Source organism: Synchytrium microbalum (genome assembly GCF_006535985.1).
Source record: "Synchytrium microbalum strain JEL517 chromosome Unknown SmJEL517_scf0002, whole genome shotgun sequence".
NCBI classification, from domain to species: domain Eukaryota; kingdom Fungi; phylum Chytridiomycota; class Chytridiomycetes; order Synchytriales; family Synchytriaceae; genus Synchytrium; species Synchytrium microbalum.
Genome location: NW_022158351.1, coordinates 468268 through 496188, shown reverse-complemented (window position 1 = coordinate 496188; position 27921 = coordinate 468268). Strand labels below are relative to the sequence as shown.

Genomic DNA, 27921 nt, shown 5'->3' with positions numbered 1-27921 from the left:
TCGCTGGAATCTAGATGTTGGTAATGTGTTTTCGAGTGCAACGCCTTGAGGGGATCAACAACATATAGCATTGTACAAGCGTGGCTATACAACCGATGAAATGTTCTTGGAACCTCCCTACCGTTCAACTTGATCTCACACACATTCCTCAAAACACACAATTGATGTTATGACGCTCTGACACAAGCAAGATGGTTCTATCGTCTGAAGAAGAACCCGAAGTGAGGGCATCGACGGCCTCGCAGCTCCCAAATCTCACCAAAAAGAAGGATAGGATCCTACTAGCTCCGTCAAATGTGATTTCTCGGCTCTTCTTTCTCTGGGTGTTTCGACTGATTGCCATCTGCAGAAGAACGGATGACTTACGGGACGTGCCTCTGGCTCTGAGATTCACTGAAACGGCCAAAGTCACCGGCGATTTGCTGGGAAAGGCTTGGGAACTCGAAGAAGCTGAATCAAAGTACGAAACATGCTTTTTTGTAGTGCAACCCCATCTCTTGATTGGAATGTTTCCTTGTTTGTCGAGACAAGACACATATAAGCTTGTCAACTATTCTCCATTCCAATACTATCCTCGTTGTCATAGGCAAGCTACACTCGCTGGATCACTATTTAGAGCTTTCGGTGTCAAATACGCCCTCCTCGCTATCTGGAAGGTCTTATGGGCCATCTTTTCCTGGTTTGCCGCCTTCTTTCTCATGAGATGGATTGTCGAATACTCGGAACGTGTTGATGCTCAAGAACTCGACAATCCTGCTTGGATTGGTTATGCCATATCTGCTGGTCTCTTTGTCTCGTGTGCTGCTGCCTCCCTGTGCTTTCATCAGCTGTCTATTCAGACTACCAGGATAGGCATACAGGTTTGTGTAGTGCTTGTGTATCTGTTTTGGGCCGCATCGTGACTCACACTTTGTCCAATAGTGTCGAGCTGCTTTGATGGTCATGATATATAGAAAATCATTACGATTGAGTTATATCAAGGGCGGTGTAGGAGATATCGTCAATCTCATATCAAACGACTGTAATCGCATCGCTGAAGCTGCAGTCACTTGGCACTATCTTTGGTCTGCTGGGTTTGAATGTGCTAGTGAGTAACCAAAAAAAGAGACACACTAGGCCCACATGATAGTTCAGCTTCACACCCTGGCTTATCTCTGACACAACTTTCTCGTAGTCATCATCGCATTGGCTTTATCAATAATCCGAGTTTCTGCCGTCCCAGCTCTACTCCTCATCCTCCTCATTTTACTACCAGTCCAATACTTTTTAGCCAAACGGGCATCCGCTGCCTCATATACCACAACCGCACTATTCACATCCCGTGTCCATCTCATATCCGAAATCCTAACTGCCATCAAACTAGTCAAATTCTATGCTTGGGAGTCCTACTATCTCGAAAAAGTTAACAATGCGAAACAAGCAGAAGCTAAAAAGATGAGAGAAGCTCTTAGATTACGTGTTGCTACCTTTATGGTGGTTTATATTGCTCCTGTAGTGGCTGAATTGGCGTGTCTCGTCACTTACTACTTTGTCAATGGTCGAGTCTTGTCGGCTGCTGTTGTCTTTACGATTCTGAGCTTGTTTAATACCCTCAGATATCCTTTGCTCATGTTGCCTAATGCTGTGCGAAGTTATACTGGTATGCTTATTGGAAGATTGTGGCAAACAAAAAACGTCGCGAATCCAATGCATTCCACTTGCCTAGGCGCCAAGACATCGCTGACTCGCTTGGAAGAATATTTCAAGTTGCCTGAAGTAGATAAGCAGAACGAGCCTAGTCCTTCTCCAACGGATTCCAACATCTTGATTGAAGTGGTAATGTCACATACCTCATTGTTCTAGTTGTCTTTGAACCCTCATTTATTACCACTCAATACTCAATTTAACCATCAAAATACCATCAGGACGATGCCAACTTTGTATGGGACGGAGTAGACCATCCACACATCACAGATCTCACCATGAAGCTCGAACGAGGCAAACTTATTGGTGTCATTGGAGACATTGCTTCTGGAAGATCACTATTAGCTGCTCTAATGGGGCAATTGAAACGTACTAAAGGAAGTATATCTAAATTTGGTACTATTGGATACTTGCCACAAGAACCATGGCTAGTAATGTCCACTCTCAAAGATAATGTCTTGTTTGGATGTCCCTTTGAGCAATCCAAGTATGATCAAGTTATCAAGTTGTGTGGTTTGGCTAGAGACTTTAATTACATGTCGAATGGTACGAGACTACTTCACAAGATTTCTCCTTTCTTTGCTTGTTGTGATGAGACTATGTAGTCAATATTTTTTCTCACGTCCAACCCTCGTAACTTCTTTGCAGGTGATTCCGCCATGGCCAATGAAGTGAACTTGACCCAGAATCAACGTCAACGCATATCTTTGGCTCGATGCCTATATCGTGATCCAGACATTATGTTGATTGAAGATAGTTTGGATGATTTAGATCAGGCTACCGCTCGCACTGTATTTGATGACGTTATCATGGGATTGTTGAAGAGGGGAAAGGGCATTGTGTTGGTTACTGCTCAAAAGCAGGTATGTCGTGTGCTCAATCTGTTATGTTTTTGTCCGTATCGACTGACTGATCACGACGCCCGTATTTGTTTAATACATAGTTTCTTCCTGATTGTGATATTGTGATGGTGCTGAAGCATGGAGCAGGTCAGTCTATACAATTTTTCGCTGTAAGTCAATCGGTTGTGGGCTAAACACTTTTTGTTCGCGCCCTCCCAAAGTTACGGATCAAGGAACCTTCCAGGATCTAAAAGCTCGCCATGTCAACTTTTCGGCTCTGGTTAGTGATGCCCTAGTGCTAGAAGATGACCCCTTGGGTCTGCTTGATCAAGGTATAGCTCTCCAAACTAACACAAGCGGAAAAGAAACCCGTTGGTTTCTGACTAGTGCTAAACTAAAATTTCTCACCCCTTATACTCGACTTAAAACAGTGAATGAGATCAACCTAAACGCTCCAATTGATCCAAGCAACCCCTTCCCTGAACCAGATTCGGCGAATTCGAATGCTACTAATGGTCATCAACCAGGTGATTTAACAATCAGCGACACCACTATGTCTTCTCCACCTTCCGTCGCCATAAACGTACCATCACCAGGATCCAACCATCACCACGCCACATTTGCCACACCAAACGAAAAGACTGTTAATGTAGAAGCCAACCAATCCACCATCCAAGCACTTCAATCCCTCAATCAACGATCCATTCAAGCTGGTGGCCTAACGGAACAAGCTATAGCCAAGATGGTGGAACGTACCCAATTGACTGTATTAGGCGGCGTCCCATTCAATCGTGCTCCTACTAATTTCGCAAATCAAAACACTGTTACTCGAACGGTTGATGCTAACGCATTGACTGTTCATTCTATAATGGGCATTGAAGCGGTTAGAACTATGAGTGATGGGCCTGGAGTTATGACTCGTGGCAGAGGTTTTTTTGGCGGTGCGTTGGGATTGTATGTGCAAGAGACGGGATTGGCGTTGGGTATTGTTGTTGTGCTTGCATTCTTTATTGTTCATGGGTTTAGATTTGTTAGTGGTGAGTATCGCCGTATGTGTGATTATTCGTGGGGTTCGGTTTCTTTTTTTAGTTTCCTGTCAAGTACATCTCGCTGACACGTACTTTTTTCATTCAGATGTCTGGCTATCATTTTTCGTCCAAGGAGCATATGGATATAATAGTGCCACATACTTGGGAGTCTATGCCGGTTTAGCACTGGCAATAGCACTAGGAGTCCTCCTTCGCGGCCGTCTCTTTACCGAAGCAGCCCTAGCAAGATCTGTGTCACTCCATCGTAAAATCCTAGATGCCGTGCTTCGTGCACCAATGTCATATTACGATGCTACGCCTCTAGGACTTATATTGTCCAATTTCGCACGACACTTGTTTCTTGTAGATGATTATCTACCTGAAGCATGTTTGCAAGCATTGAGTTATACCCCTATTCTTGTGGGCACTATTGTGCTTGTTTGTGCTGTGGTTCCTTGGTTTTGGGCTACGTTGCCGTTATATGCTGGGTTGGCGTATTTATTGTTGTGGTATTGTGGTGGTGTTGAAGGGAGGTTGAAGGGGTTAGAAGGTATGAGGTCACCCAAGCCGGACATTCATTTCAGCACCACCGCTAACTTTTTTTTTCTCAAATCAGCTTTCAACAAGGGACCCATGTTTGCTCACTTATCGGCTACGTTGGAGGGATTGTTTAGTATCAGAGTGTATCGCGAAACCGATCGTTTTGATAGTTTCAATCGTTCTCTGATTGATGCTGATCATCGTGCTCTCTTTTCTCTTACCCTTGGTATGTTTTGGTCATGCAAGTCTGAAAAGAGAACACTACTGACCCAATCATCACGTTTAGTGAAAGGATTACAAGCACTGTACATTGATTTATTATCATGCCTATTTATATTTATCGCTGCTCTATTTACCGTCATCTTTCAAACTAATGCTGCTGTGACGGGTCTTGCAATCTCCAACGCTCTTCAACTACTACTCTTTGTACCATGGCTTGCACGAACTGTTGGCGATGTCAAAGCAGCGGTCGGATCAGTGGAAGTAGTAATAAGAACCGCCGACAGCATACCACGTGAAGGTAGTGCTATTCATGATATTGGATCTTCGGGAACACCACCTGAAGGATGGCCATCAAATGGAGATATAGAGTTCCGGAATGTGGTTTTGAGGTATCATCGTTATGGAGTTGCTGTTTTGAAGGGTGTGAACGTGTCGATACATGGTGGTGAGACTATTGCTGTTGTTGGGAGGTCTGGCTCTGGGAAGACTACGTTGCTCGGTGAGCATTAAAAAGTTGATGGCTGAATTTTTTTGGCACCTTTTTGCTAAGGTTTCTTCTTTTCTAGTTGCCATGTTACGAATAGTAGAAGCTTCTGAAGGCAATGTACTAGTAGACAATGTGAATGTGTCGTCAATCCGGTTACGAGAATTGAGGTCACGGATTGCTGTTATTCCACAAGAGCCTGTGCTTTTGACTGGTACTGTGAGATCGAATTTGGATCCATTTGGCAAGAGGTCTGATGTTGATGTTTGGAAGGTAGGATCATTTGTCAACGTTCTTCTTTTTTTCGCTGTGAAAGTTCGCAGAAGCGACTCAAATATATCTCCAACACTTTGCGTTTGTTTGTCTTGTAGGCCCTTGATTCTGTACATATGGGAGATAAAATCAGGGAGTTGCCATTGAAATTGGATGCTCTGATAACAGGTAAAGCACCATGACTCCTTTCGGTCCTGCCCTCTTTTGGCGCAAATGATCAACACTCCCAAATCTCTTACAGAAAACGGCAAGATGTTCACACTAGCTGAACGGCAATTGTTTTGTATTGCAAGAGCTATCTTATTGAATACCAAGATCGTCGTTCTAGATGGTATGCTGATCATGTGGTTTCCGTGTTACTACGTTGTTTGCTCGGTCTCCTCACACCTCTGAAACTTTCATAGAACCAACCAGTGCATCAGACACAGACACTGACGAACTGATACGAAAAACACTTCGAGACAACTTTGAAGATACCACTCTCATAATGCTAGCCTCACACTTCTTGACTGCCGTACAATCAGATCGTATCCTGGTCATGCACAATGGCCAAAGTGTAGAATTCGATACACCAATGTCCCTACTTGACAACCCCAACTCTCGCTTCCTCAAACTCGTTTCTGAACATAAAGGCCAAGCTGATTTAGATCGATTGCGAAAAGCCGCACGAGCATATCAAGTACGTAATCATCCTGCAACCACCTTCACGAGTGCTTCGCAAGAGCAATTAGCTAAGACAGTAGGAGAAGGTGATATTGCACGTGTAAGTAAGACTACCATGATGCCACGGTCTCTTGAACAGATATTTGGGGCAAGCAAGTTGAATGGTAGTAGTATTAGTACTGGTAGTAAAGCTTCGCCCGGTAGTACTATGTCACCATTAGCTGCTGCTGCATCCTCAATGTCAAATCAGTTGGGTGGTGGTGAAGGTGACATTGGGATGGCTACGCTCAAAACTGGAGATAATGGTAATGGGTTTGGGAATGGATTCTTAGCACCAGAATCTTCAGACAAGGAAACACAACCCGAAATGCAAACCCAACCAGCTGCTGTGAATCCCGTTCCAAATTTAGGAGAGTTGCCGCCTAGCGTGAGTAGGACATTGAGTCAAGGAAGTACTGGTAAGGATAGTAGCTCAACATCGAAATTATTGTAAGGAGTGTAGCAGTGGTAATAGAATAAGTTCATTGCGTTAATATTGACTATTGAGTTTTTGCTTTAAGGTTGTCACTGTTCGTATCTCGTGCGGTAAACGCGTCAATAGACGTTATCTGCCGTTCTTCCTTGGCCGACTGTTCAAAACATATATATAGCGATACTCGATGTGTGTAATACATACGTTACAACGAAGGGACTTATAAGCATATAGGAATTTCAATTCGATGGTGTAATAATCCTGTGGTGTTCGTTATAGTAATAGCCAATAATTCAATCCCGATCTATCATTATAACGACTGTACATTCTCGTCCAACTTCTTTCGAACACAAGGAGGGGCAAGGAATGCGAAGCTCTCTGTTCATAACCATAAGGCTGTTGCTCCTGAGCATCTGCTATCAGGTAACGTTGCCGTTATTCCAACTTTCCGATCATTGCTTGGCATCGCTTGCTGTTAATAATCGAGATTTGCGATCTCATCAACTGACTCTTGACTTTTATAGATCTCTGCGGCTAACATCACAACACTATGTAAATGTGATTGTGCTCTTGATGCTGCAAATTCAACTCTCAACACCATCGATACTTGTACATTATGTTCGAAGACCTTTTGTTCAACAATCAGGAGCTGCTCAAATTTTACCACTACATCATATATGGGAAATGAACGTCTGTTTGTAGATAGTGATTGGAATGTGTCTTGCTTTCGTATGTTGCAGTGTTGATCTTTCGCTTACTCTATATGCAATCATGTGTTTCTCACAATCTATTATCTGCATCGTAGAGAGAGGAAGCCAGAAAGAGGAGACCCTCATTATTGCATTTATCGTCTGCATCAGTGCTCTGTTGGTGTCGCTCAGTTTAAAGCCTTACGTGTTGCAATTTTGGAAGAGTCGTTATGAACGAAACACGTACAGCTCGCTCAATGGATGATCTCCCGGATAATGTACTGCAACTGTCTGTGATTAATTGTAATTTTAGCGTCGATGCTGTATCGTACTTGTACTTGCACATACATATTTTCGAAAGAAATAGCACGAGTTCGACGATAGGATAGCAGCCATTCCGTTAAGAACACTTCTTGATCATCTGAATCCCATACGGAAACTTCAGAAAGGAAAGAAGATCTAGAGCGCCAAGACTTGGAGTCCATACCCTACCAATCAGCTGGTGATTCGGAGCATAGTCTAAACTACCAACACCAAGAAATCCGAATCTTGAACTTTGTAATAATGGCCAAACTCGATTTTTTGGCACTTATTCTTCTTTTTGGTGCTGCATTAGTGTCTGGAGATGGTACCTCAGGCTCTGGGACAGCGACATATTCAACAGACGGGGTTACCTACTGCCAAGGAAGCTACTGTTTCACAGGTTGTCAAATTGATCACGTACCAGAGTCACTCAGAAATATTTTGATTAGAATATTAACGTGCTTTTTGATATGTGACCGCATATGCTAACACGTTCCTTTTTGTGCAAACTCTAGGAAAGGCCGATTTGGTGGGTCAAACGATAACATTTACGCTAGAGACAAGCACTTCGTCCTCAAAATGGATGGCACTTGGTGTTGGACCGTCTATGAATGGAGCTGCTGTCTATGTAGCCTGGAAAAACAGCTCTGGGAATGGTTACGTAGTGTCTGAACGACACTCTGCCTCAGAAACCATTCCAACAATGACTGGAGTTCAAGATATGACGATTGTCTCCTTCGCAAGAACCACACCTATGGCAGGATCTGTCTTTGGTGTTTCCTTCCAACGCCCAATGTATAACGCATCCTTCTTGGCTTATGGACCAGTCAATGCCTCTCGAACTACCAATTATATCTGGGGCGCTGGCACTACCGTAACCTCTCCAAATTCCCCAGGCTCCTCATTCAATCAACATGCTGGTTCCTCCTTTGGTACTTTTGCTGTCGACTTTACTGCGACTACAAGTGTTTCAGTTAGCAGTGGAGGCAGTGGTCCTCGCATACCTGTTCCTCCTGCACCAACCGCATCTTCAAATTCGTCGACCTATTGTGTTGATTCATCGGTGACTTTTTGTGTTACGGCTCAATCAGCTACGCTAAATGGTGTTGCTGGTGCTATCTATACTGTTGAGACCAAATATACCGGATATGTCGCTATTGGTCTCGGAGGTACAATGATGGCTGGTCCAACGATATACGTCCTCTATCCAAAGTAAGCGCCCACGCCGATTGTTAATAGGTCTGCAAACTGACACGCTTTATGCATTTTATAGCAGCACATCTGGATACACCTTGTCTCAAGTAAGCTGTTTTTGATATCAAAGCTTTCCTTTATTATCTCACAATTATTTTTATATTTATAGCGTGTAACATCGTCATCTCACAACACCCCTGCAACTATGGCTATCGATGGTTACGTCGTAACTCGTCCACAAGCAGCTACTGGTGGTGCTGCTCTCTCCGCCGCTTTCTTCCGTCCTTTGGCACCTGGAGGCAGCTCATACACTTTATCCACGAGTGCAACAACCAGTTACATCTACGGTGTTTCCAATGCTGCTGTTGCAATGGACTCAACAACTTCCAGCATCGCTCAGCACGATACTTATGGCTCATTTAGTGGAAACCTCTTCCAAGCTGTAAGTGGATTATCGAGACTTCTTTGTGAGTCACAATTTCTCATCTGCCTTGCGCACATTTTAGGGAGGATCAGTATCTAATGGTGGGACAACCACTCCGGTTCCTGCAACTCCTGGCAGTTCGGGACAGACGGCCGCCTCCTTTTGTGTCGACTCTGCCAAATCGTTTTGTTTGACTACTGTACCTGACGCAGCCAATGGCGTTGTAATTTTCACTATTGAATCATCTTTCAATGGATGGGCATCGTTTGGTCTTGGTACTCAGATGGCTGATGCAATCATGTTTGTGTTTTGGAAGAATTCTACAGGTAAACCAACAAAAAACTCTCACAGTGTATCATCATGATTTCAATTTGATTTTCTAAAGCTTATAATCGCTTTCAATCAAACATAGGTGGATATACAATCTCTCAAAGAACATGTGGAGGACATGTAATGCCGACCAATGCTGCCACCGTTGATGCCAATATTGTACCATTCAACCTAACGACGCATACCGCTGGCTGTACTTTTGGAGTCAGCATTTCAGTCCCAATGACAACGCCAGCGCATCGATTGAAATCACGTGCTGTTTCAATCGCATCGTCCGGCAGCCTTTCATATGTTTGGGGTGCTGCTTCATCTGGTCCATCTGGAAGCATTGATAGTTCAACTTCCAGTTTTAACGTCCATGATCAACGAGGTGTCTTCACTCTCGATTTGTCATCGCTGGGCAACGCAACCGCTCCTTCGGGATCGTCACCTTTATGGAATACACCTGATAAGGCATTGATTTTCAGAATTCACGGTATTCTCATGTTTGTTGCATGGGCCGTTTCTCCTTTCGCAGGTATCTTCATTGCTCGGTTCCTCAAAGACGTACTTGGAGTTTGGTGGTAAGTTCATATTACCGTGCAGTTTGTTTGTGACACTTTGGTATTCAAGGTTTGTTCCTACTCAATAGGTACCGATTGCACGTTTGGCTCATGTTCGGTGTCACTGGTGGCATTACCCTTGTCTCAGTGATTCTTGTCTTTTTGGTTGTTTCTCCTCCTCACTTCAAGATGGAAGGTGTGGACGTTTTCTTGATATCTCAATGTATCCGTGCTTACCTACTCATCTCTTCGCAACCCAGAACCACATCAAGCGCTAGGACTGTTTTTGGCATTATACTGTCTCCTCCAAATTGGGTTGGGATTCCTTTCCAATGCTCTATGGACTCCTGATCGACCAGGTATTCCAATTTTCCCCGATAAACTGCATTGGTGGGTCGGAAGAACCGCTTTATGTAAGTATTTGCATCTTTTCGTTATTATTGCTATTTAGAGACGACTCCAGTCAGAAGCCTAGTGTCATTTGCTGACTCAGTTTTTTTAGTGGTTGGGGTCATTGAAATCTACCTTGGCCTAGTCCTATACGGTCAAAGCTATCCTATGTCTCCAGCTATTATCCCACTTTACTGGACGTGGATTGCAATCATGTTTGGCGTCTTGATATTTGGTCAATTCAAATTTGGAGCCGTTCACCACTTGAAGAAGACAGAGTTGGCAACTTCACAAATGTCCTTGGTCGACCACAAAGAATTCAGCAAGCCTTTGGGCCCGCGGCCCCCGGCTTTCACCAAGTCTGATGAAATACTGGCATCAAACGACACCTTGGATGCCTAAAGATCTCCCAAATGAAAACCGATTGTTCACACAAGTACACAGTTTGAAGTAGTGAGTGAAGGTGTAGTAGTAGCTGTAGTTAGTAATAAGTAGTAATAGTAGTCAGCATCGAATATATTCCAGTAGTCACAACATGTGCAATTGTTGTTCTGTATGTGGTAAAACAACGATAATTCTTGGTACTTGGTAGCAACGATAAAACGCCGAGCGCTTGGATTTCTTGGTTAGAAAGAGGGAATTTCTCGCGATTGGACCCAACAACCAATCCGTCCCCACTAATCAGGGGTTTCGGTGTTGAGGCCGCCAAGTGGTTTTCCTCACTTCGAAATCAACACCTTAAACCCTCTTGCAACTCAAACATATCTGTCCTCCAAGCATGCATAGGTTGGCATCGTTTGGTGTGTTCCTTTTCTTTGCTACTGTGCTGGCTTCTGCAAGGTTAGGATGATGCACAGCGCCCACGGCGCCCACTCTCACTGTGTTGCGGATGGAATCACATATTGCTCTGGCAGCTATTGTTTTACAGGTAAAATGGAGAGTGATAAGAATGGTTTGGAATAATTTGACGATACTGAGTGACTTCGTCAATTTCGTTTTCAGGAAAGGCCAACTTGCAGACGCAAACTATTCTGTACACTCTCGAGACGTCAAGCACGTCGAAAAGGATGGCACTTGAGATTGGACAGTCAATAAGCGGAGCTGCAGTGTACGTCGGTATGAAGTAGGTGTCATTCACTTTGGTTTATATTATAAGTTGTTTTTCTAAACAGACGCAATTGACGCAATCAACCACTCTACAGTTTGGCAAAACTCTACTGGCAATGGCTGTGTGATTTGGCAGCGACATTCATCTACTGAATCGATTCCAACGGTAGCTGGACTAAACGATGCTGTTATTGTTTCGTTTGCCAAAACTTCACTCGCCCCATGTATAATGCCACTCTTCTTTCAAAAGGGCCAGTCAAAATTCATGGTGCCACCAATTATATCTGGGCTACTGGGTATTCACCAGATTTGTCCTTCAACGCCCCATATGTTACTTTTGGTGTTGAAATCACGGCAAATGCAACTGTAACTGTCAGCATCTCCACTCTGTGTTGATTCCACTCCATCATTCTGTTTGACTGCAGTCCCCGATCCAGCCAACGGTGTTATGGTTTTCACCATCGAATCATCACTAAATGGATGGGTATCTCCTGGTCTCGGAACTCAAATGTCAGATTCGACCATGTTTGAACGATAGGCACCATTCCAAGTTTTGCCACTGAACCTGTCTCTTACTAAACAGGCGGATACACACTCTCGCAGAGAACATGTAAAGGCCACACGATGCCAACAAACGATGCATCCCTTAACGCCCAAATCATACCATTCAACGCATTGGTACACACAACTGGCTGTACTCTCGGAGTCAGCATCTCAGTTCCAATGGCATCGGCAGCTTATCGTCTCAAACGTCGAAGTGTTTCTGTCTCCTCATCAGGCAGTCTTTCACACATTTGGGGCTTCCTCGACACCACATCTGGAAACTTGATAGCCCATCAGGAAGCTTTAATTTACGCGACCAAAGAGAAGTTTTTGATCTTGATCTATCACAACTTGGTAATGCAGCTATTCTGCAGATTCTGAAACTATTTAGAATACTGCTGATAAAGCACTCGTGTTGAGAGTATATGGCATTCTCATGTTTGTGGCGTGGGCTGTTTAGCCGTTTGCTGGAACATTCTTTGCCCGTTTCTTTACAGATGTGCTCGGCGTTTGGCGGTGAGTTCTCTTCGCGTATTGTGTTGGATTCAAGTGTATAGAAAATTCTTCGGTGTAGACTATCGACGCTAACTCTCCGTTTGCATAGGTACCGATTACACGTCTGGCTCATGTTTGGTGTCACTGTTGGTCTAACACTTGTGTCTTTTTTGTTGCTCCACCACACTTTGACATTGAAGGTACATGCTTGCTGCAACGTAACATTGAACTCATTAGTCTTGCAATTTACTCTCTCTCATTACAGAACCACATCAAGTAATAAGATTGTTCATGGCACTATACTGTCTACTCCAAATCGGTTAGGATTACTGTCCAAGTCAAAGCTCTATGGAGTCCTGATCGACCTGGTATTCCAGTTTTTCCCGACAAGCTACATTGGTGGGTTGGAAGAACTGCTCTATGTAAGTGCTTGCTGTCGTGTTGTTATTATTGTTGTATACAGAAGGCGTCGTTTCAGGAGAATCTTCCCATTCAATGACAACATTTTTAGTACTTGGTGTAATTGAAATCCACCTCGAAGTAGTCTCGTACGGTCAGAGCTATGCCATGTCACCATTTATAATTCCACTCTACTGGACATGGGTCGCCCCTGGTTTTGGTGTTTTGATAGTTGGCCAATTCAGGTTTGGAGCAGTGCACCACGTTGCAGGGGAGCACTTAACACTTCTATCTTTGGCAGCCGTTGCCTCATTACTTGACCGTGATGAAAAACAAACAGAAAGGTCTAGGCAACCAACTGGACACGTGTCATAAAATCTCTTACTCGAGACAACAGTTTGAGTTTCCTGCCCAATTCTCGAAGCATGATATCACTATCCCGTGTGAAATCTCTGGCTGGATCTGGTAAATTTACATCCACGGATAAATTGAATGGATGGCCGTAGACATACCAGTATAAACTGTCGTTCGGGTTGGTAAATATGAGGAGTCCATAATAGAAATGAGTAGGTTGAAACATTCTTTGTGTGTATTTACAGTATCGTGTGTGCGTACATTCTATTACCTGGACATTACTACTATCTGTTCACAGTATTCCAGTATCCTCTTCTTCTGCGACTCCGCTGCCATTCACTTTGCCACCTCCTGGCACAGCTAATAATCTGGCGATACGAGTGATCTACATCAGAGTATGCTGATATTGGTGCTTCTGGAAACGCTGGTTTTTTTTGCGCTGCAGCCCTCACCTCATTTTCAAGATTATTAATCCACGGCCTCTTGACGGCTTGTGCCAGCAACTCGGAATCACGATTCTCGTATGCTCGTAACATTTCATCGGCAGTTTCACCTTCTTGCGAAGAAATCCAACCATGCATGCTGTAAATTAGCAGTCAAGTCAGAAAGAGCCGAAAAAGCTCAACGAAAGAACTGAAAATAACTCAACTTGTTAAACTTGGCCATCCTGTTTTTAGCATCCACTTCATCGCCATTGTACAAGGCAATGATGATGACACCTAATGCGGTTTTGACAAAGGATGCAGTGTTTCCAGCTTTGGCGAATACGTCCGCTAGTCGTTCGTGTAGCGCAACGGCTTTATCTAGCCTTAAAAGTTTCATTTAAACAAAAAGCGGTTGTGAGATACAAGGAAGAAAAAATGGCACGAAAGCAACCAAATCCAACGCACTTGTTGGCAATAATAAGCAGCCCGACAGTCCTCCGAAACGTGTCCGTTCCAAACCTCCCACGATCTTCCTCCTCAAACAAGTCACAAGCCTGTAAATAGTACTCCATAGCAGACTCTGAATCTGTATTCTCCATTGCTTTCCCGGCCTTCTCCAAGCATTCTGCAGCTCGATCGGGACTGTTTTGTATCAGCAGACAATCACTAGTCTGTTTGTACAAGTCTGCACCGAGTTTATATTGTTTGAGGTTTTGGACTGCGATTATGGCGGCTGATTCTAATTGTTTGGCTGCTAGGGCCATTCTATTAGGGTTGGAGGTATGAGTATGTAGGCAATCAGATCAATGTCAAAATCGGTGGAGTCTATCAACAAAAAAAAACCCTCAGAGACAAGTATGGACACCTACGAATCAAGGTTTTTATGACATTCTGCTGACTTGACAAAAGCATCCACAGCGAGTTCATGTGCTCGGCCTACTTTGAAGCAAGTAGCTAGCAAATGTGGATGTTGAATGTAAGTTTAGGAAACGGTGCGACTATGTCAACCATGTTGTGAAGTTTGATGATCTAGATCAAGGTATTGAATATATAATTCTGTACCGGCTTGCTCATATGCGAAAACAGCGGAATCGTAATCTGGTTTTTTACTCCCAAAAAAGGTCTTCTTGTTTAATCTGTTGACAAAATGGTTGATGTTAGTACTTTTTGACAATCAGACAATTGTTTGGTGTGTAGCCAGACGACATTATTATCCAAAAAGGGTGCGTGGAGACTCGATCGGCTGCAGCATCTCATCAAAGGGCAAATCCAACAGAAATCTCGTGTTTACCACATTGGTTGGTGGAAACTCGTTTGCGCATATCAGCACAAGCAGGAACAATGGAACATCACTGTAGGCACTTACGCTTTATCACCTTCTGCCATGAGGGCCTGTCCCTCCTGCACTTTGGCCTGATCCATCACAGTTTTGACTTTTAATTTTTTGAGTCTGACTGGCATCATAGCTTACATGTACGACATGGTAGCCGCTTGCAGAAGGTTGGTTCGTATTTTGAAATATGCTTGGTTTCATGTCATAAGGGTTCTTGGGAGGCGTTTGGTCGGCCGTGTAATCGCATAGCGTGTAGCTGGCCTTGTCTGATTCTACGGGTGCGTGTTTACGGCTTACGGACGTATCAGAAGTGATATTTTTTATCATCAAATAATTAAGAAACGCCTGGCTGTGACTATGGACGTGATGGGAAATGGCAAGATGATGTTTGTCCCAATACTGCGTTTTGCGCATCTACGCAAACAACGACACCTCTCTCAAATGGCTGTCCATACGGTCCATTCTCAGTTCGATCTTATTTTCCAAAGGTTTACACAGATCAAGTACGTTTTCACGTCTGCTGGAGCCAGCATGAATCATCATGCTTTGTCGGACTTCGGAAATTCGGCCCCGAAAAATTTCAGCGTTCAAGTTACCTACAATCAGATATATACGATAGGAATTGTGAGACATATCTCCGGTCCAAATACTTCATTTACGAGACTGAAAGAGTCATCAGCGGAAAAGGAACCTCCCCTCTTGTCTTCGCCTCCTTCGCTTTCTTTTCAACCTCTGTCGAAAACCACCGACAAACACCATCATCAATCGCCAACAGGAGCTAAAGCTGCTTGTATACCGTTGTTGAGCTTCAGTTAGAGTAGTACATCACTCCCGACTTGCGCCTCATTGCCCAAACAAGTTGTAATCTACCAACAATCAACAAACGAAAAAAATCCCCAAGATGCCATCACAAGTGACCAGTTTCTACGCTGGGAGGACGGTCTTTTTGACAGGCGTTACTGGATTCGTCGGAAAGGTGGATTTCGCATCATGAGATGTCGTGTTATCATACATATCCTCCGAACTTACAACCTTGTTGATTTTTCCCCCATAGGCTGTAGTTGTTAAACTTTTGCAGGCATGCCCTGATATCGCAACCATCTACGTACTGGTTCGAAGTAAGAAGGATGTTGCTCCCAAAGACAGAGTGTGGAAGATGTTGTCCAATTCCGCGTTTGTAAGTTAAGCCCTGTGAAAGCTTATTTTTGTTGGTTTGAATCCCAGTCCTTTTCTGGCTTTTGCTTGGCGCTGTTGCGTATCTCACACACTCATCCGTCGTATAGGAGGGATTCAGTGCCGAGCAGCTGGGAAAGGTGGTGTGTATTGAAGGTACGCAAATCAGTACCAGAAGACGACCACATTGATGAAGTCATCCTAATCGATATTTCGTTGCCATGAACGTTACGTAGGTGATATGACAATGCCCGCGCTCGGCATATCGGATGAAGATCGCCAATTATTACGAAAAAGTGTCTCTGTAATTATTAATTGTGCTGCCATTGTGTCATGGACTCGTCCATTAATCGAATACGTTAATATGCATGTTGGAGGCTTAAGAAGGTGAGAGTCTCCCTCTCATTCGTGTGTGGGAGATACCAATTTCACGTGTCACGATGATGAGACTTCAAGACTCACAGCATCTCAAACAATAGAATACTAGACCTGGCCCGAGAATGCAGCGAACTAGTCTCTTTAGTCCAAGTCTCAACAGCCTACGCAAACTGCGAACAACTGCCCGTCGTCGAAGAAAAGGTAATACACATTGCAAAAGCTACTTTAAAGGTTATATGTTCTAACCGCAAGAACAAAGATCTACCCTGTAAATATAGACCCTCGTGACTTGCTGGCAACTCTAGACTGGATGTCTCCTGAAATGTTTGAGGCCCTAAAACCAAAGCTGCTCGTTGGCAAAGTCAATGCATATGTATGGACAAAACATTTGGGTGAATACTTCATGTCTCAGGAACGAGGAGCTTTGCCATGTTGTATAGTGCGTCCGAGTATTGTGGCAAACAGTTGGAGAGATAATCCAGGTTGGGTTGAGGGTTTCCAGGGAATGACTGGAGGTAAATTCGTGCTTCAACAGCTTCTCTTCGTTTTTTTCTTTCGTTGGCTGCTCTGGTTGACACAAATGACTCAAACCACTTTCCCCTCACAGCCGTCATCGGAGGCGGCTTAGGAGCGTTACGATCCATGCACGCTGATCCAGAATACATCGTTGATGTCATCCCTGTCGACATTGTTGCAAACACCATCATTGCTGTTGGATGGAGAACAGCTCGTCTAGGAGGCTTCTTGGAGCCTGAAGCTACCAAAAGCACACTCACTGCCCCTTCTACACCAGTTCCAGCTCTCAGTGCATTGGCCACCAAGACTGTTACAGACTCGCCACTCAGCAATGCTGAAACTGTTAATGCTGGCGCGTCGACTCCTGTAAAGAGTGAAGCTGGAGAAGAAGGTATATAATATGATGCATCGTTTTTTGCTGGGTTGCGTATTGGGTGTAGACGACATTAGCTAACACTGGTGTTTGTGGCTAGAAGTAACTTCCAACAATACCACCACCAACTCGGATGAAAACACTACTCTTGCACCTGCTCATGAACTAGTTATCTACCACTGTTGTTCTGGAGAGTAAGGCTTCTATTTGTGCAAATCGCAGTTTGCTAGCCGTCAAGGATGAGTCTTTCTGACACTTTTACTTTTTTTTTGTCACAGTATAAATCCAGTCACTCTATCCAAATGGTTTGGCGAATACCCCTTCTTTGTTGCCAAATACGGCAAACTCAACCCCCAACTCCGGAAACCAAACTTTAAATTCCACAAGAGCAAGACCATACATCAAATTCACGAGTTCTTCTCGCAGACGCTCTTTGGATATGTCGTAGATGCCGGTCTTGTCGTAATCCGAAAGAAACCAGTCTTAAAAAAGAGTTATGCTAAATGGAATGAAGTAAAAGAAGATTTGAGACAAATGTTGTGGGTTAAGGGCCCTTTTGTCGCCGACAATATGAGAGAGCTTGTGGCAGATTTGAAGGATGATCAAGTATTTAATGTGGATATTACCGATTTGGATTGGTTTGATTATAGTGTCGATGTCTGTTTGGGAATCAAAACGGTGAGCTTCTGCCTTATGAGTTTGGTTTTGCGTGTATTGGCTGCAGCTCAGTGAGAGCCTCGTTGGGCTCATGTTAAAGGGCCAAAAAAAGGAACCTCACTCAACGATAATATATTGTGTCTAACAATTCATTTCATTTTCGTATAGCACCTGTTGAAACAGGTACTCACTCCAAAAGAAACAAAGAAGTGGGATAAACTCATGGTCATTCGAGAGCAAAAGAGGCAGGCACGTCAGCTGGAAAAGGCTTCCATAAGTAAAAAGAACATGTAAAAAAACGATGTCTCATATGTGGTTTTGGAGGGAATTATTTGGTTTGAATGGAGATGGTGAGTGTAGGACTCTCTTGTTGGTTTGGAATTGATAGACCTTATTAGTATGGAGGTTGTTTTGAGGTCTTTTTTCTTTGTTATATTCTATTAAAAAGGGACGACAGTATAGACAATATGTTCTATTTGCAAACCTTGTTTGAAAGTATGGCGCCGGCAAGTTATTTGGGTTGAGGCTTTATATTGTCATATATATTCATTTGGACACAGGTTTCTTATGTGCAACTTACAAGAGTAAATCAATTATTGGACACGGGTGATATATAGCTTGCTTTTATACACAACATGGTTCTCTTTTACTACTTTTTGGCAGAGAGATGAGCAACCAAATCCTCAAAAGCTTCGGCCTTTTTGAATTTGGCGTCTTCCAATGCATTTGCGGTCGTATCTGCGGATGGCAAGTAGGTTGACCATTCAATGAAGGTAGAGTTGTCCTACATGCAATGTTTGTGTGGGTTAGCTGCATCAAACGCCTTCCCAAGACGTGAACATCAGATCATCATTCATTGATGACCATCACCACCACGTCATTCAAAGTGTCAACAATCAATGATCCCCATCAGCACCACGTCATCATGCAACGATCATGATGACCACCCCACGTGATTATACTGTAATACTGTGAGTGCACACATACATGAGTGACACGTCGCAACTTGATTGTGTTTGAAGCAGCCATGATTGCGATGCTTGGTTCCGAGTCGACGATTTCCCAAGTGACAAAGTGATCCAAGTCTGAGAGCTCTAGGAGTTTCCATGTTTGAATAGTTGTGTCTTTGAAGCTGACAGTGCGAGTTCCGCCAACTAGAGAATGAATAGAAGGAGAGATTGAGAATGAATGTTGAGATTCAGATTGGGAGTTGATCATGAAAGGCCCATGATGAACAAATATAATGAAATATCAAGTGACATGATTTGATGTGTCCGTTCTGACAGCAATCAAAGGCAAAACGAGAAGAAAACAGCACGAAATAGTAAATAATAGTAGCAAGCAATAGAAGGATACCTTCATTTACGTTTCCCTTGATATCTTTGATAGCCTTCCAGCCAAATGCGAGTGTTCGAACGTCAGCCCATACCGTTTCCAAAGGATAATGGACGACGATGGAGCTTGTCTGAGTGGATGCTGATGCGATAAAACTCATATTTTCTGCGTCTTTGGTCTTGGTATATGCTGATGATTTGTTACAAGCTTTGTTCACTTCTGTTGGGAGGATGAAGGTTGGTCGTGGAGCTAGGATGCGACAGGAACAAGACACGTAAATCTAAATCTCTAGATGTTCTAGAACTAAGTCACGCGTATTGATGCTGCATCTCGAGGTGTTTACCGCAACAATGTGCTCTGACTCACCAAACCTCACAACGGACAGAAACTGCCAGAGACAAACCGTACAAGCAAGCAAGATACATACAAAATGGTGTCTTCCGTATTGGACCACCTACTAGAGGATATTCTCGCGCAAAAGGAGAAGAAACACCGGGAACTCGTGGCCATCTCTGTGGACTCATGTCTCGGCGATGCTCTGAAGCTATTACGACGACATAATATACTCGCTCTCCCCGTCTATGGTCAAAAAGGTCATTGGCTAGGCGTCGGTGGCGATACTGACGCTATTGACGGTGACAAGCACTACATTGGTCTCCTTTCTGTAAGTTAAATGTACTAATCTGTCAACGTTAGTCTGCTTGCTACTTTTTTCGTGTTTGATACCTTACCTGTTCCAACCGTAATATTTACTGAAGCATGATCTCTCCCTTTTAACCGCTCTAGATCTTGGACATTACCATCTACCTCACAAACCTTGCGATGGAGGTCGATGCTGCCAAACCAAACTCACCTGTCGACGCTCCAAGACCACACGCGCACGGAATGGACACTCTGGACTCGGTATCTGTACGCACCCTTCTTGGCAAATCCCCAGAATCTCAGACGCTTTGGATTGCTAAACCGGGTGACAAGCTCTCGGCGTGCATAGAACCACTATCCAAAGGTATGCGTCTGTTGGCGAGCAACGTTCGTTTCACCTCATTTCCTAAACTCTTCGCACTTGGTAGGTGTACATCGTCTGCTAGTCCCACAACCTATTGGCGAATCAGCTGGCTTCCATCTTATTACGCAAAGCGACATTATCAGATACATATTGTCAATCCTGAACGAGGATCCAAATCTAAGAGCCAAAGCTTCAACGTCGCTTGCTGTGCTCGGTCTTGCACCTGACGGTATGGTACCAATGCGATTCTCATAAAGTGCGAGAACTCACGAGTCATACATAGGTGCCGACAAACGAGTCTTGACTGTAGACAAGGATGTCTCACTACTTGCGGCTCTAAAAGGAATGAGTGATTGGGGTACGTTGGACTGCAAAAAAAAAAAATCAGCAAACAGGTGACTGCACTACTGGCAGCTAACTCTATGACTCTTGCCTGACTGCTAGGTATCAATGCCATTCCTGTTGTCAATGAGGCCAAGAATGGTGTTCTGACTGGTAACTTCCCAGACAAACTCAAAGGTTCCATATCAACCTTGACTAAGTCGACCTTTGTATAGGAACGCTCTCCATCTCTGACTTAAGACAAGTGCCAGCTCGAACCGATATATTCGAGCTCTTGTCAGAAATGAAGAAGCTTACAGTCGCGCAGTTCCTCGATCGGGTCAAAATTGGTGGTGAATACAGTGGTGGTGACATTGTATGCAAGCCAACAGATACCCTGTTGCATGTTGCTCAAACTGTTTTACAGCATCATGTGCATCGTATTTGGATTGTCAATGATGCGAGGGTGCCTATTGGGATTGTCACGTTGACAGATATTATTCATGCGGTATGCGAGGAGGATTGCTTGACTTGGTACACACTAACTTGCAACTTACACGTGTATCTCATTGTTATAGATATTGGAACTAGGCAAGTAAAATAGTACGGATGCTCACTTTGCACGAATCAAATTGTTGTAAAAAGGACAAGGAGAATACAGTTCATATATAACTTTTTCCAATGTTTTGCATTAATTTTTGGGTTAAGTCAGAATTTCAGATCGCGTTCCTCTTTTCTTGACCAAGCTGGTCGTCTTACTCGTTGATCGTTAACTTGATCACAACAAATTAAACCACAGTTGCAGGCAGACCATTAACCGCTACTGTACGAGTAGAATGGCAGCAACTGCCATGTCGGGGATGCCCGGACTTGGATTTTCAGCCAGCGACGATGCCCGTAGATTACTTCGTCTACGACTAGATCAGCTTGGATATTCAAAAGAAGTGCTACCACCAGAAGCAGCCGGTCTAGTCCAAAAGTTATTATCGGATCTAATAGTAACTACTGATACCGCTCGAAGATTTAAATTTGAAAAGGAAGCTGCTGAAGCTGAGCGAAGAACTGTCGAGGATCAGGTAAAAATCACATTTGATGTGCAAATTGTGGACGTGGAAGAGAGACAAGAGAGGACTGACTGATTGTACACGGTTCTACAAGTATTAATTTCACTTTTATTTCTTTTACAAGGTTGCTCCTCTCCGACAAGAAATCGCTCGCATCACAGCCGAAAACAATCGTCTACACAGTGATGTGATTGCATCTGCCGCTGAACTAGATGCAACGAGACAAAGAGCCACGCAAACTGTGAGAAGACTTGAATCTGAACGTGAAGATTTGAAATTCATGGTCTCGCAGCATATGCATCGTGCTGAAATGGAAATGAAGAAGGCTGAAACTGAACGGGCCAAAGTCGCCGAAATGTTGCTTAAACAGGGCGTTATACAGGATGGGAATAGTAAGATTAGTGGTGGGAGGAAACAGCCTAGTAAGGCTGCTGAAAGGTTGTTTTCGCAGATACAAAAGATTGATTTGGAGACTGGACTTGGTATGTTCATGACTATGTGGAATTGATCTTGAATTGATCTTTTTTCTTTGTTGTGACCACGTCAACCTGTTTGTTTTCTTTTGTAGAACCATTACAGAATCCATCGACTGCTTTCCTGGGTCCAGATCCAGTCATTGCTGATGCTTTACGAATGGCTGAAGCACGAGCAGAGCAATTATCTAAAATAAAGGATGATCTGAGCTCAAAGAATATTGACTTGGAGAACCAGGCATGTCATTCCTTGAAGTTACTTGCTAGGCTTTTTGCTGACCCAACACTATCTCACGTTGATGTAAACACAAACAGGTTCAACTATTGAGAGAACAAGTCGGTCGACGTGAGCAAGAGTCCGCTAGACTAGGAGCTCAATTAGAAGTAGCTCGAGCTCAACAATTCTCGACTGTTCCACCTGGTGCTCGACCATTACATGAAATTCGAGATGATGGGACGTCAGAGACTGCTGGTATACGGGACTTGACTGTTGCTAGACAGAGAATTGAGCAGTTGGAGATGCAGGTTGAGTACTTGCAGGAGCATGCTGATGGCCTTGAAAAGGTATGTAATAGGACGAGCGAGGAAGACGTGGGTCAAGCATACCGATGGTGGCAAGTTGCTGGGACTTTTCTGTTGTCTTCGGCTGCGTTGTCCCACCAAAAAAATCTCAATCTACAAATGTTCAATAGGAACTAGCCTCGTATGAATCTGGCCAACAAACCATGCTAGCTATAAAAGAAGACGAACGGCTAGCAATGAAGCATGAATTGGATCGAGAAAAGGAACGTGGTGATGGACTGCTGAAGAATCTATCACGTCTAGAAACCATGTTGAATGAGTTGCAAGGACTGAAGGCTGCATCACCTAGACGTCAAAATGTGGATTCCAAAGTGTCTAGATCAAAGTCGAAAGATGAGCGGGATAAGAAGGAGCATGTCTCAAAGGTGGGATTATGGAGTCGTGATAAGGATTTTGCTTTCGATTCTGAATGTTTCATTTTTATCATATCAGATACCGATTCGTCAAGTTGCAGACCTGACTGACAAGTTGAAGTCTACTGAGGCATTGCTGAAGAGTACTAATCACCAGCTATCATCGTTGAGAGCCGAGTTTGACAGTACGTTGTCCTATCAACTATGTTGTATTCTGCTTGCTTCTTTTTTTTGGGTCAGCTCAAACACCTCACGCCAATGACTTTCGTTAGTGACATCACAGGAAGCAGAAGTTCTTCGATCTGATCTTGCCACTGCAAACGCTACCATCGGTCAACTTCAGAATGATTTGCAGATGGTTCGTCACTCACCAATACCACATAAACGACCAAATACTCCTAAACGTGCTCGTATACAACCTGATTTGGAGCGTGATAGTCAGATGCTTGATGAATATGATATCTCAGAGGTTTGTGTCGTGTATCGAGTTGAGAGGGAATCTTGGGATGATTACAGACGGTTTTTTTTGTTTGCTTAGATTCGAATTGTGCCAGATACAATGAAGCCTGGCTTAGAGTCTGAGAATGAAGAGCTGAGGCAGAGGGTACACGATCTTGAGAGTGAAAAGGGTAAATTCGAAGCTGATTTACAAGGGTTGCATCAAGAGGTACGAACTGCAAAAAGACTCTCGAATCATCCATACATAACAGTTCCCTTTCTCTATTCTGATTTATCTTAATAACTTGTAGTTGATGGAAGTCCAAAAGAAGACATTCGAGTCGGATGACAGACAGTTACAAATCGAATCTCTTGAACGTCAGATAGCATCTAAAAACGAAGAGGTCAAGATGCTGAATAGAAGGCTGGAAGATGTGGAATCTCGTGGTGCTTTGGCTATGGCATCACAAGACAAGTTGATTGCGGAATTGGAACAAGTTAAAAAGTATGAATGGCGGACTTTGACTGACAGTCCAGTGATTGGAAAAGTGTAATGATTGTTCCTTTTTCGTTGTTGAATAGGGAGAGAGATGAACTAGTCAAGTCATTGGAACAATTCGAGTCTCATTTAGCAGAAGTTCAACATGGATTTGATACGCTGTCATCTGATCGAGATAATATTGCTCAATTGTATGAGCAGGTAAGAGCCCACTTTCAACTTACACAGCGAAAAAAGCACAGCGGCACATGACCTGTAATGATTTTTCGCCTCCCACAGGCAACTGAGGAATTACGAACACTTCGAAATGCACACGCATTAAGTGTCACTCATCCATCTAGTCCTATACCACCAGCAGATATAAATGCCCTTCGAGCACGAGTCGAACTACTTCGTGCCAAAGAACGATCTCTAGAATCCAAAGTAGTCGAGTTGGAGAAATCGAATGATATCTTGGCAAAGGACTTGAAGGCAGCTAATGAACGAGTACCGCAGTCAAGAGTTGCTGAATCAACTGCCGCACGAGATGCTGCTGCACCTTCTGCAGAAAGTGAACGTGAATTGAATGGTATTCGTGCCGAGTTGTCTGATAAAGTGCAGGAAATCGAGAGGCTGAATAGTAAAATTGGCGATATGGAAGCTCAACGAGAGCGTCAGGTACGCTGATTCAAATCTGGATGTTTTCGTTGTGTTGTAGCTGATTTTAGTGTACAGACTCATGAACCTTTAAATTTCCTTGTTTTTTAGAATGTTGCATCTCAGGAAGTCAAATCACGTTTAATAGAAGCCGAATCTCGACTTGAACGAGTTCAATCTGATTTATCTCGAGCCATTCACGAACGAGATGAACAGTCATTACGAATGACTGAGCAACGACGTCTACTGACTCAAGTAGATCGAGAACGAGATGTCTTCCAAGCCGATATGGACTCCAAAGCCGAAAAGATTGTCGAACTACAAGCTATAGTATCTCGCATGAAGGAAGATTCTCGACGTATGGAAACCGAGTATATGGCGTTACGTGATCAAGCCGATGCCCTCGCATCAAGTCTCAATGAACAAGATCGAGAAATATCGAGCTTGCAACGACAAGTAGAATCCCTCGCCAATGAACGAGATCACTTCTCTATTGAGGCACAGCGGAATGCTGAAGAAGCCCGGAATGTTGGCTCTGATCTTGTAGCGCTGACCAAGGAGAATCAAGTGTTGAATGGAGAGTTGTCTGAAGCTATTGCTGAGCGAGATCATTTGAGGAATGAGATGGTGGAGGCCGAACGGCAGAATAACTATCTGGAAGAGGTTGCGAGAGGACGTGAACAGGAGAAGGACGTTTTGATGGTTTCGTATCGGAAGCTTATTGCTGAGCATGAGAAGTTGGAGGGGTCTATACGGGCTGTTAATGAGGATGGTAATAATATGAGGTATGTATGTCTGAGTTTTGCTCTGTCATGTGCAGATGTTTAGGGTGTTTGAATTTGAGATTTTTTGCTCTTTCAAAATCTGACACTTGTTTCTAGAATGGAGATGATTATGAAGGATAAGAGAGGCCAACATCTACAAAATCAGCTGGATGAGCTGACTGCTGAAGCTGCTCAATTGAGGATTGATTTAGGATCGTATGAAAAGCAATGTAGTAGTGAGTACTTGCAAAAAAAAGCTACGCGAAAGACGTACATCTTTCCGTTGATTTTGAAGTCACTCATTGACACTCACATGATTTCTCTGCTATTTAGATCTCACAAGAACACTTGCAGCTGCTGAACGTTCTGTCCGGCACCTGGAGGTATTTTTACAACAAAAAGCGACCAAATGGGTTGAAACAGCAGACGTTTCGCTGGTAAGATTCTAATTCACTACGATTTAGGCTGACAAGGCTAGACTTTTGAGAGATGTACAGGCTGCTCGAGATGTAGCTCTCTCTGTAGATCGTGCAAAAGACGATTTCCAACGTCAAGCTACGTCAAGCATTGTTGAAAAAGAGCACCTCAATGGTGCTATAAGACGTCTGGAGGCTGAAAAGGAGAGTTTCGAGAGTCAAGTTCGTTCCGAGGTAAAACTACATTGACAATGCATCGTGTCGGAGTCCCTGAGCTCTCCAAACAAAAACCGAATCCCATCATTTTTATATAACGACCATCTCTTCCCTCTCAAATCGCAGCGTCTCAAAGTGGAACGTCTCGAGCACCTGTTGGCTGCTGAACGTACCAGACATCTACAAGCTCAGCAACAAGCGCTACAACAGGCAGCCAAAGATGCTGGTAAACCCAACCTCGAAGACCAGGTTCAGCAACTGTCACAGCAGCAGACTGCTTCAATAGCTGCTCTCAGTCGTGAATTGAGAGAGCTTGAAGAGGATCGTAAAACCCTACTAGCCAAGGTGGCGGATTCGGATAGAGCTGAACATGAAGCTCAAGAAGGTAAAGCAAATTTGGCTCATGAATATTTGATACCACAATACTTTCTCATTGACATGGCTTTTGTTAGCTTATATGATGATGGCCGAGAAGTGCACCAACCTGGAAAAAGATTTAGTAGAAATGAAGGAGCGAATTGATAATAAGGAGCAAATCATTGAAGAGCTTGTAGCTATGAGGACTGAGGTACATCGAGTTCAAATTATGGTCTAGGTTCCAACACTGATTTTTTTGTCGCTGCAGGTTGACAAGGACGCCGACGACACATCCCAAGGCAAATCCGACGTCGAACGCAAAGTAGAAGCGGAACTCGAGAAAACCAAAGCCCAACTACGTAAATACGAAGTGCAACTAGCTAGACGACAACGACGTCGCGATGATATAGACCAAGACGAGCATTTTGCTCAGCAAGGTGGATTAAAAGTATATGATTCATATACGAGTCGATCTCGTGCTAGTGATGCGGAAGAAAGTGGTGGGGAAGCAGCTGTGACGTCAAGTGCTGATGCAGGAGGAGGAGCAAGTGGTGCTGGACCATCGAGGAAGCGTGATGCTCCTAGTAGTAAGGAATCGAGTCCTAGTTCGCAGATACAGGGACGAACGGCTGGTGCGTCTCGTCAGAGCAGTAGGAAGCTGCTGGAGACCATTGCTCAGGTATAATGGGTCGGTACTCTCCTTTTTTGGCCGTATTCAAATTTTGCAAATCTTTAGGTCCAGAACGATTTCAGGAAGTAGCTTATAGTTTGGGACTCGCTATTGTCTATATTTGGTTCGGTAGAATGTAGATATTTGAATATAATTTGTTGTTTAAGTGCAGAAACCATGAACCAGTGGCGAAACTGTAAGCGATCGCTAATATGAGCAAAATTTCGTATGTCACCATGAATAGTATATTACATATTAAAGGACTATGAGGGCAAAAAACTCCATAACCGAATACAATAGCACCCGAAAACACAAAACACCTACATTTTCACCACATCTTGGATTTCCTAAATGACACAAGGAGCAATGAGAGTCTGCTATATGAACACACCCAAACCGAGTCAAAACGAATCTCTTACCTTCCAAGCACCTCCTTGCTGAACAAACACATGATCTCGTATTACTCGACACAAAATCAGCTGAGATTGAGAGTTTCCAACCCACCACCAGTACCTTCCACCCCTGTTTGATTAGTAGCAAGTAGTCAGTAATGGAATTCGACAATACAGACATAAATGCGGTCATCTTTTAGTTTCTTTTTCTCGCTCACCCAAACGTATCTTTAACCATCCCTATTGCAGCGGGACATCTAGCCACAAATGCACCAACAGCAACGTCAAGCGGATCAGAATTATCAGCAATATATGGATCCCGTAGTGGATTTTGTTGTAGAGCTCCTTTGCGTGGCAGAGATTCATTTGATGCTGATCGATACACGTCACCAGTCATTGCTGGTGCCGTTGTTCGGAGAATGGAGCGTGGCGGTGTAGTAAATTTAGAGGGGATGTCAATCGGTGTGGTGTCTTCACCGGGTGGACTATACCGCGAAGATGGGTTGCTAGGGCTAGCGACTTCATACCGAGGTGATGATGATGAAGACGACGGTTGCGGCATCATGT

General features: G+C 43.8%; 5 protein-coding genes across 5 annotated transcripts; 3 read left to right on the top strand and 2 right to left on the bottom strand.

The window, feature by feature from the left end:
• Positions 1 to 191: 191 nt before the first annotated feature.
• On the top strand, positions 192 to 10481 carry SmJEL517_g00565 (uncharacterized protein; the record flags this gene model as incomplete). The annotated part of the gene is made up of 25 exons (XM_031166494.1): positions 192 to 460; positions 587 to 860; positions 922 to 1087; positions 1175 to 1639; positions 1706 to 1815; positions 1905 to 2229; positions 2332 to 2546; positions 2627 to 2672; positions 2747 to 2857; positions 2957 to 3562; positions 3660 to 4103; positions 4170 to 4319; positions 4380 to 4814; positions 4882 to 5072; positions 5171 to 5240; positions 5314 to 5403; positions 5477 to 6193; positions 7715 to 8411; positions 8473 to 8500; positions 8563 to 8835; positions 8900 to 9143; positions 9230 to 9710; positions 9779 to 9885; positions 9950 to 10102; positions 10192 to 10481. 25 exons carry the CDS (start codon positions 192 to 194, stop codon positions 10479 to 10481), a joined length of 6957 nt encoding a protein of 2318 aa, XP_031027381.1.
• Positions 10482 to 13269: 2788 nt separating this feature from the next.
• SmJEL517_g00564 (uncharacterized protein) lies at positions 13270 to 14863 on the bottom strand (the record flags this gene model as incomplete). The annotated part of the gene is made up of 7 exons (XM_031166493.1): positions 13270 to 13362; positions 13430 to 13559; positions 13627 to 13785; positions 13868 to 14167; positions 14272 to 14356; positions 14465 to 14538; positions 14769 to 14863. 7 exons carry the CDS (start codon positions 14861 to 14863, stop codon positions 13270 to 13272), a joined length of 936 nt encoding a protein of 311 aa, XP_031027380.1.
• Positions 14864 to 18481: 3618 nt separating this feature from the next.
• SmJEL517_g00563 (uncharacterized protein) lies at positions 18482 to 19327 on the bottom strand (the record flags this gene model as incomplete). The annotated part of the gene is made up of 3 exons (XM_031166492.1): positions 18482 to 18616; positions 18820 to 18986; positions 19189 to 19327. The coding sequence occupies 3 exons, from the start codon at positions 19325 to 19327 to the stop codon at positions 18482 to 18484; spliced, it is 441 nt and encodes a 146-aa protein (XP_031027387.1).
• A 270-nt stretch (positions 19328 to 19597) lies between these two features.
• Positions 19598 to 21093, top strand: SmJEL517_g00562 (uncharacterized protein; the record flags this gene model as incomplete). Its single annotated transcript, XM_031166491.1, has 8 exons — positions 19598 to 19831; positions 19954 to 20173; positions 20238 to 20402; positions 20457 to 20531; positions 20618 to 20668; positions 20731 to 20870; positions 20922 to 21002; positions 21073 to 21093. The coding sequence occupies 8 exons, from the start codon at positions 19598 to 19600 to the stop codon at positions 21091 to 21093; spliced, it is 987 nt and encodes a 328-aa protein (XP_031027386.1).
• A 237-nt stretch (positions 21094 to 21330) lies between these two features.
• Positions 21331 to 27052, top strand: SmJEL517_g00561 (uncharacterized protein; the record flags this gene model as incomplete). The annotated part of the gene is made up of 19 exons (XM_031166490.1): positions 21331 to 21570; positions 21683 to 22040; positions 22127 to 22286; positions 22361 to 22595; positions 22724 to 22978; positions 23046 to 23151; positions 23239 to 23435; positions 23505 to 23633; positions 23716 to 23909; positions 23987 to 24104; positions 24183 to 24560; positions 24651 to 25324; positions 25421 to 25539; positions 25637 to 25686; positions 25768 to 25953; positions 26062 to 26320; positions 26388 to 26503; positions 26561 to 26971; positions 27029 to 27052. The coding sequence occupies 19 exons, from the start codon at positions 21331 to 21333 to the stop codon at positions 27050 to 27052; spliced, it is 4209 nt and encodes a 1402-aa protein (XP_031027385.1).
• Between the last annotated feature and the right edge of the window lie 869 nt (positions 27053 to 27921).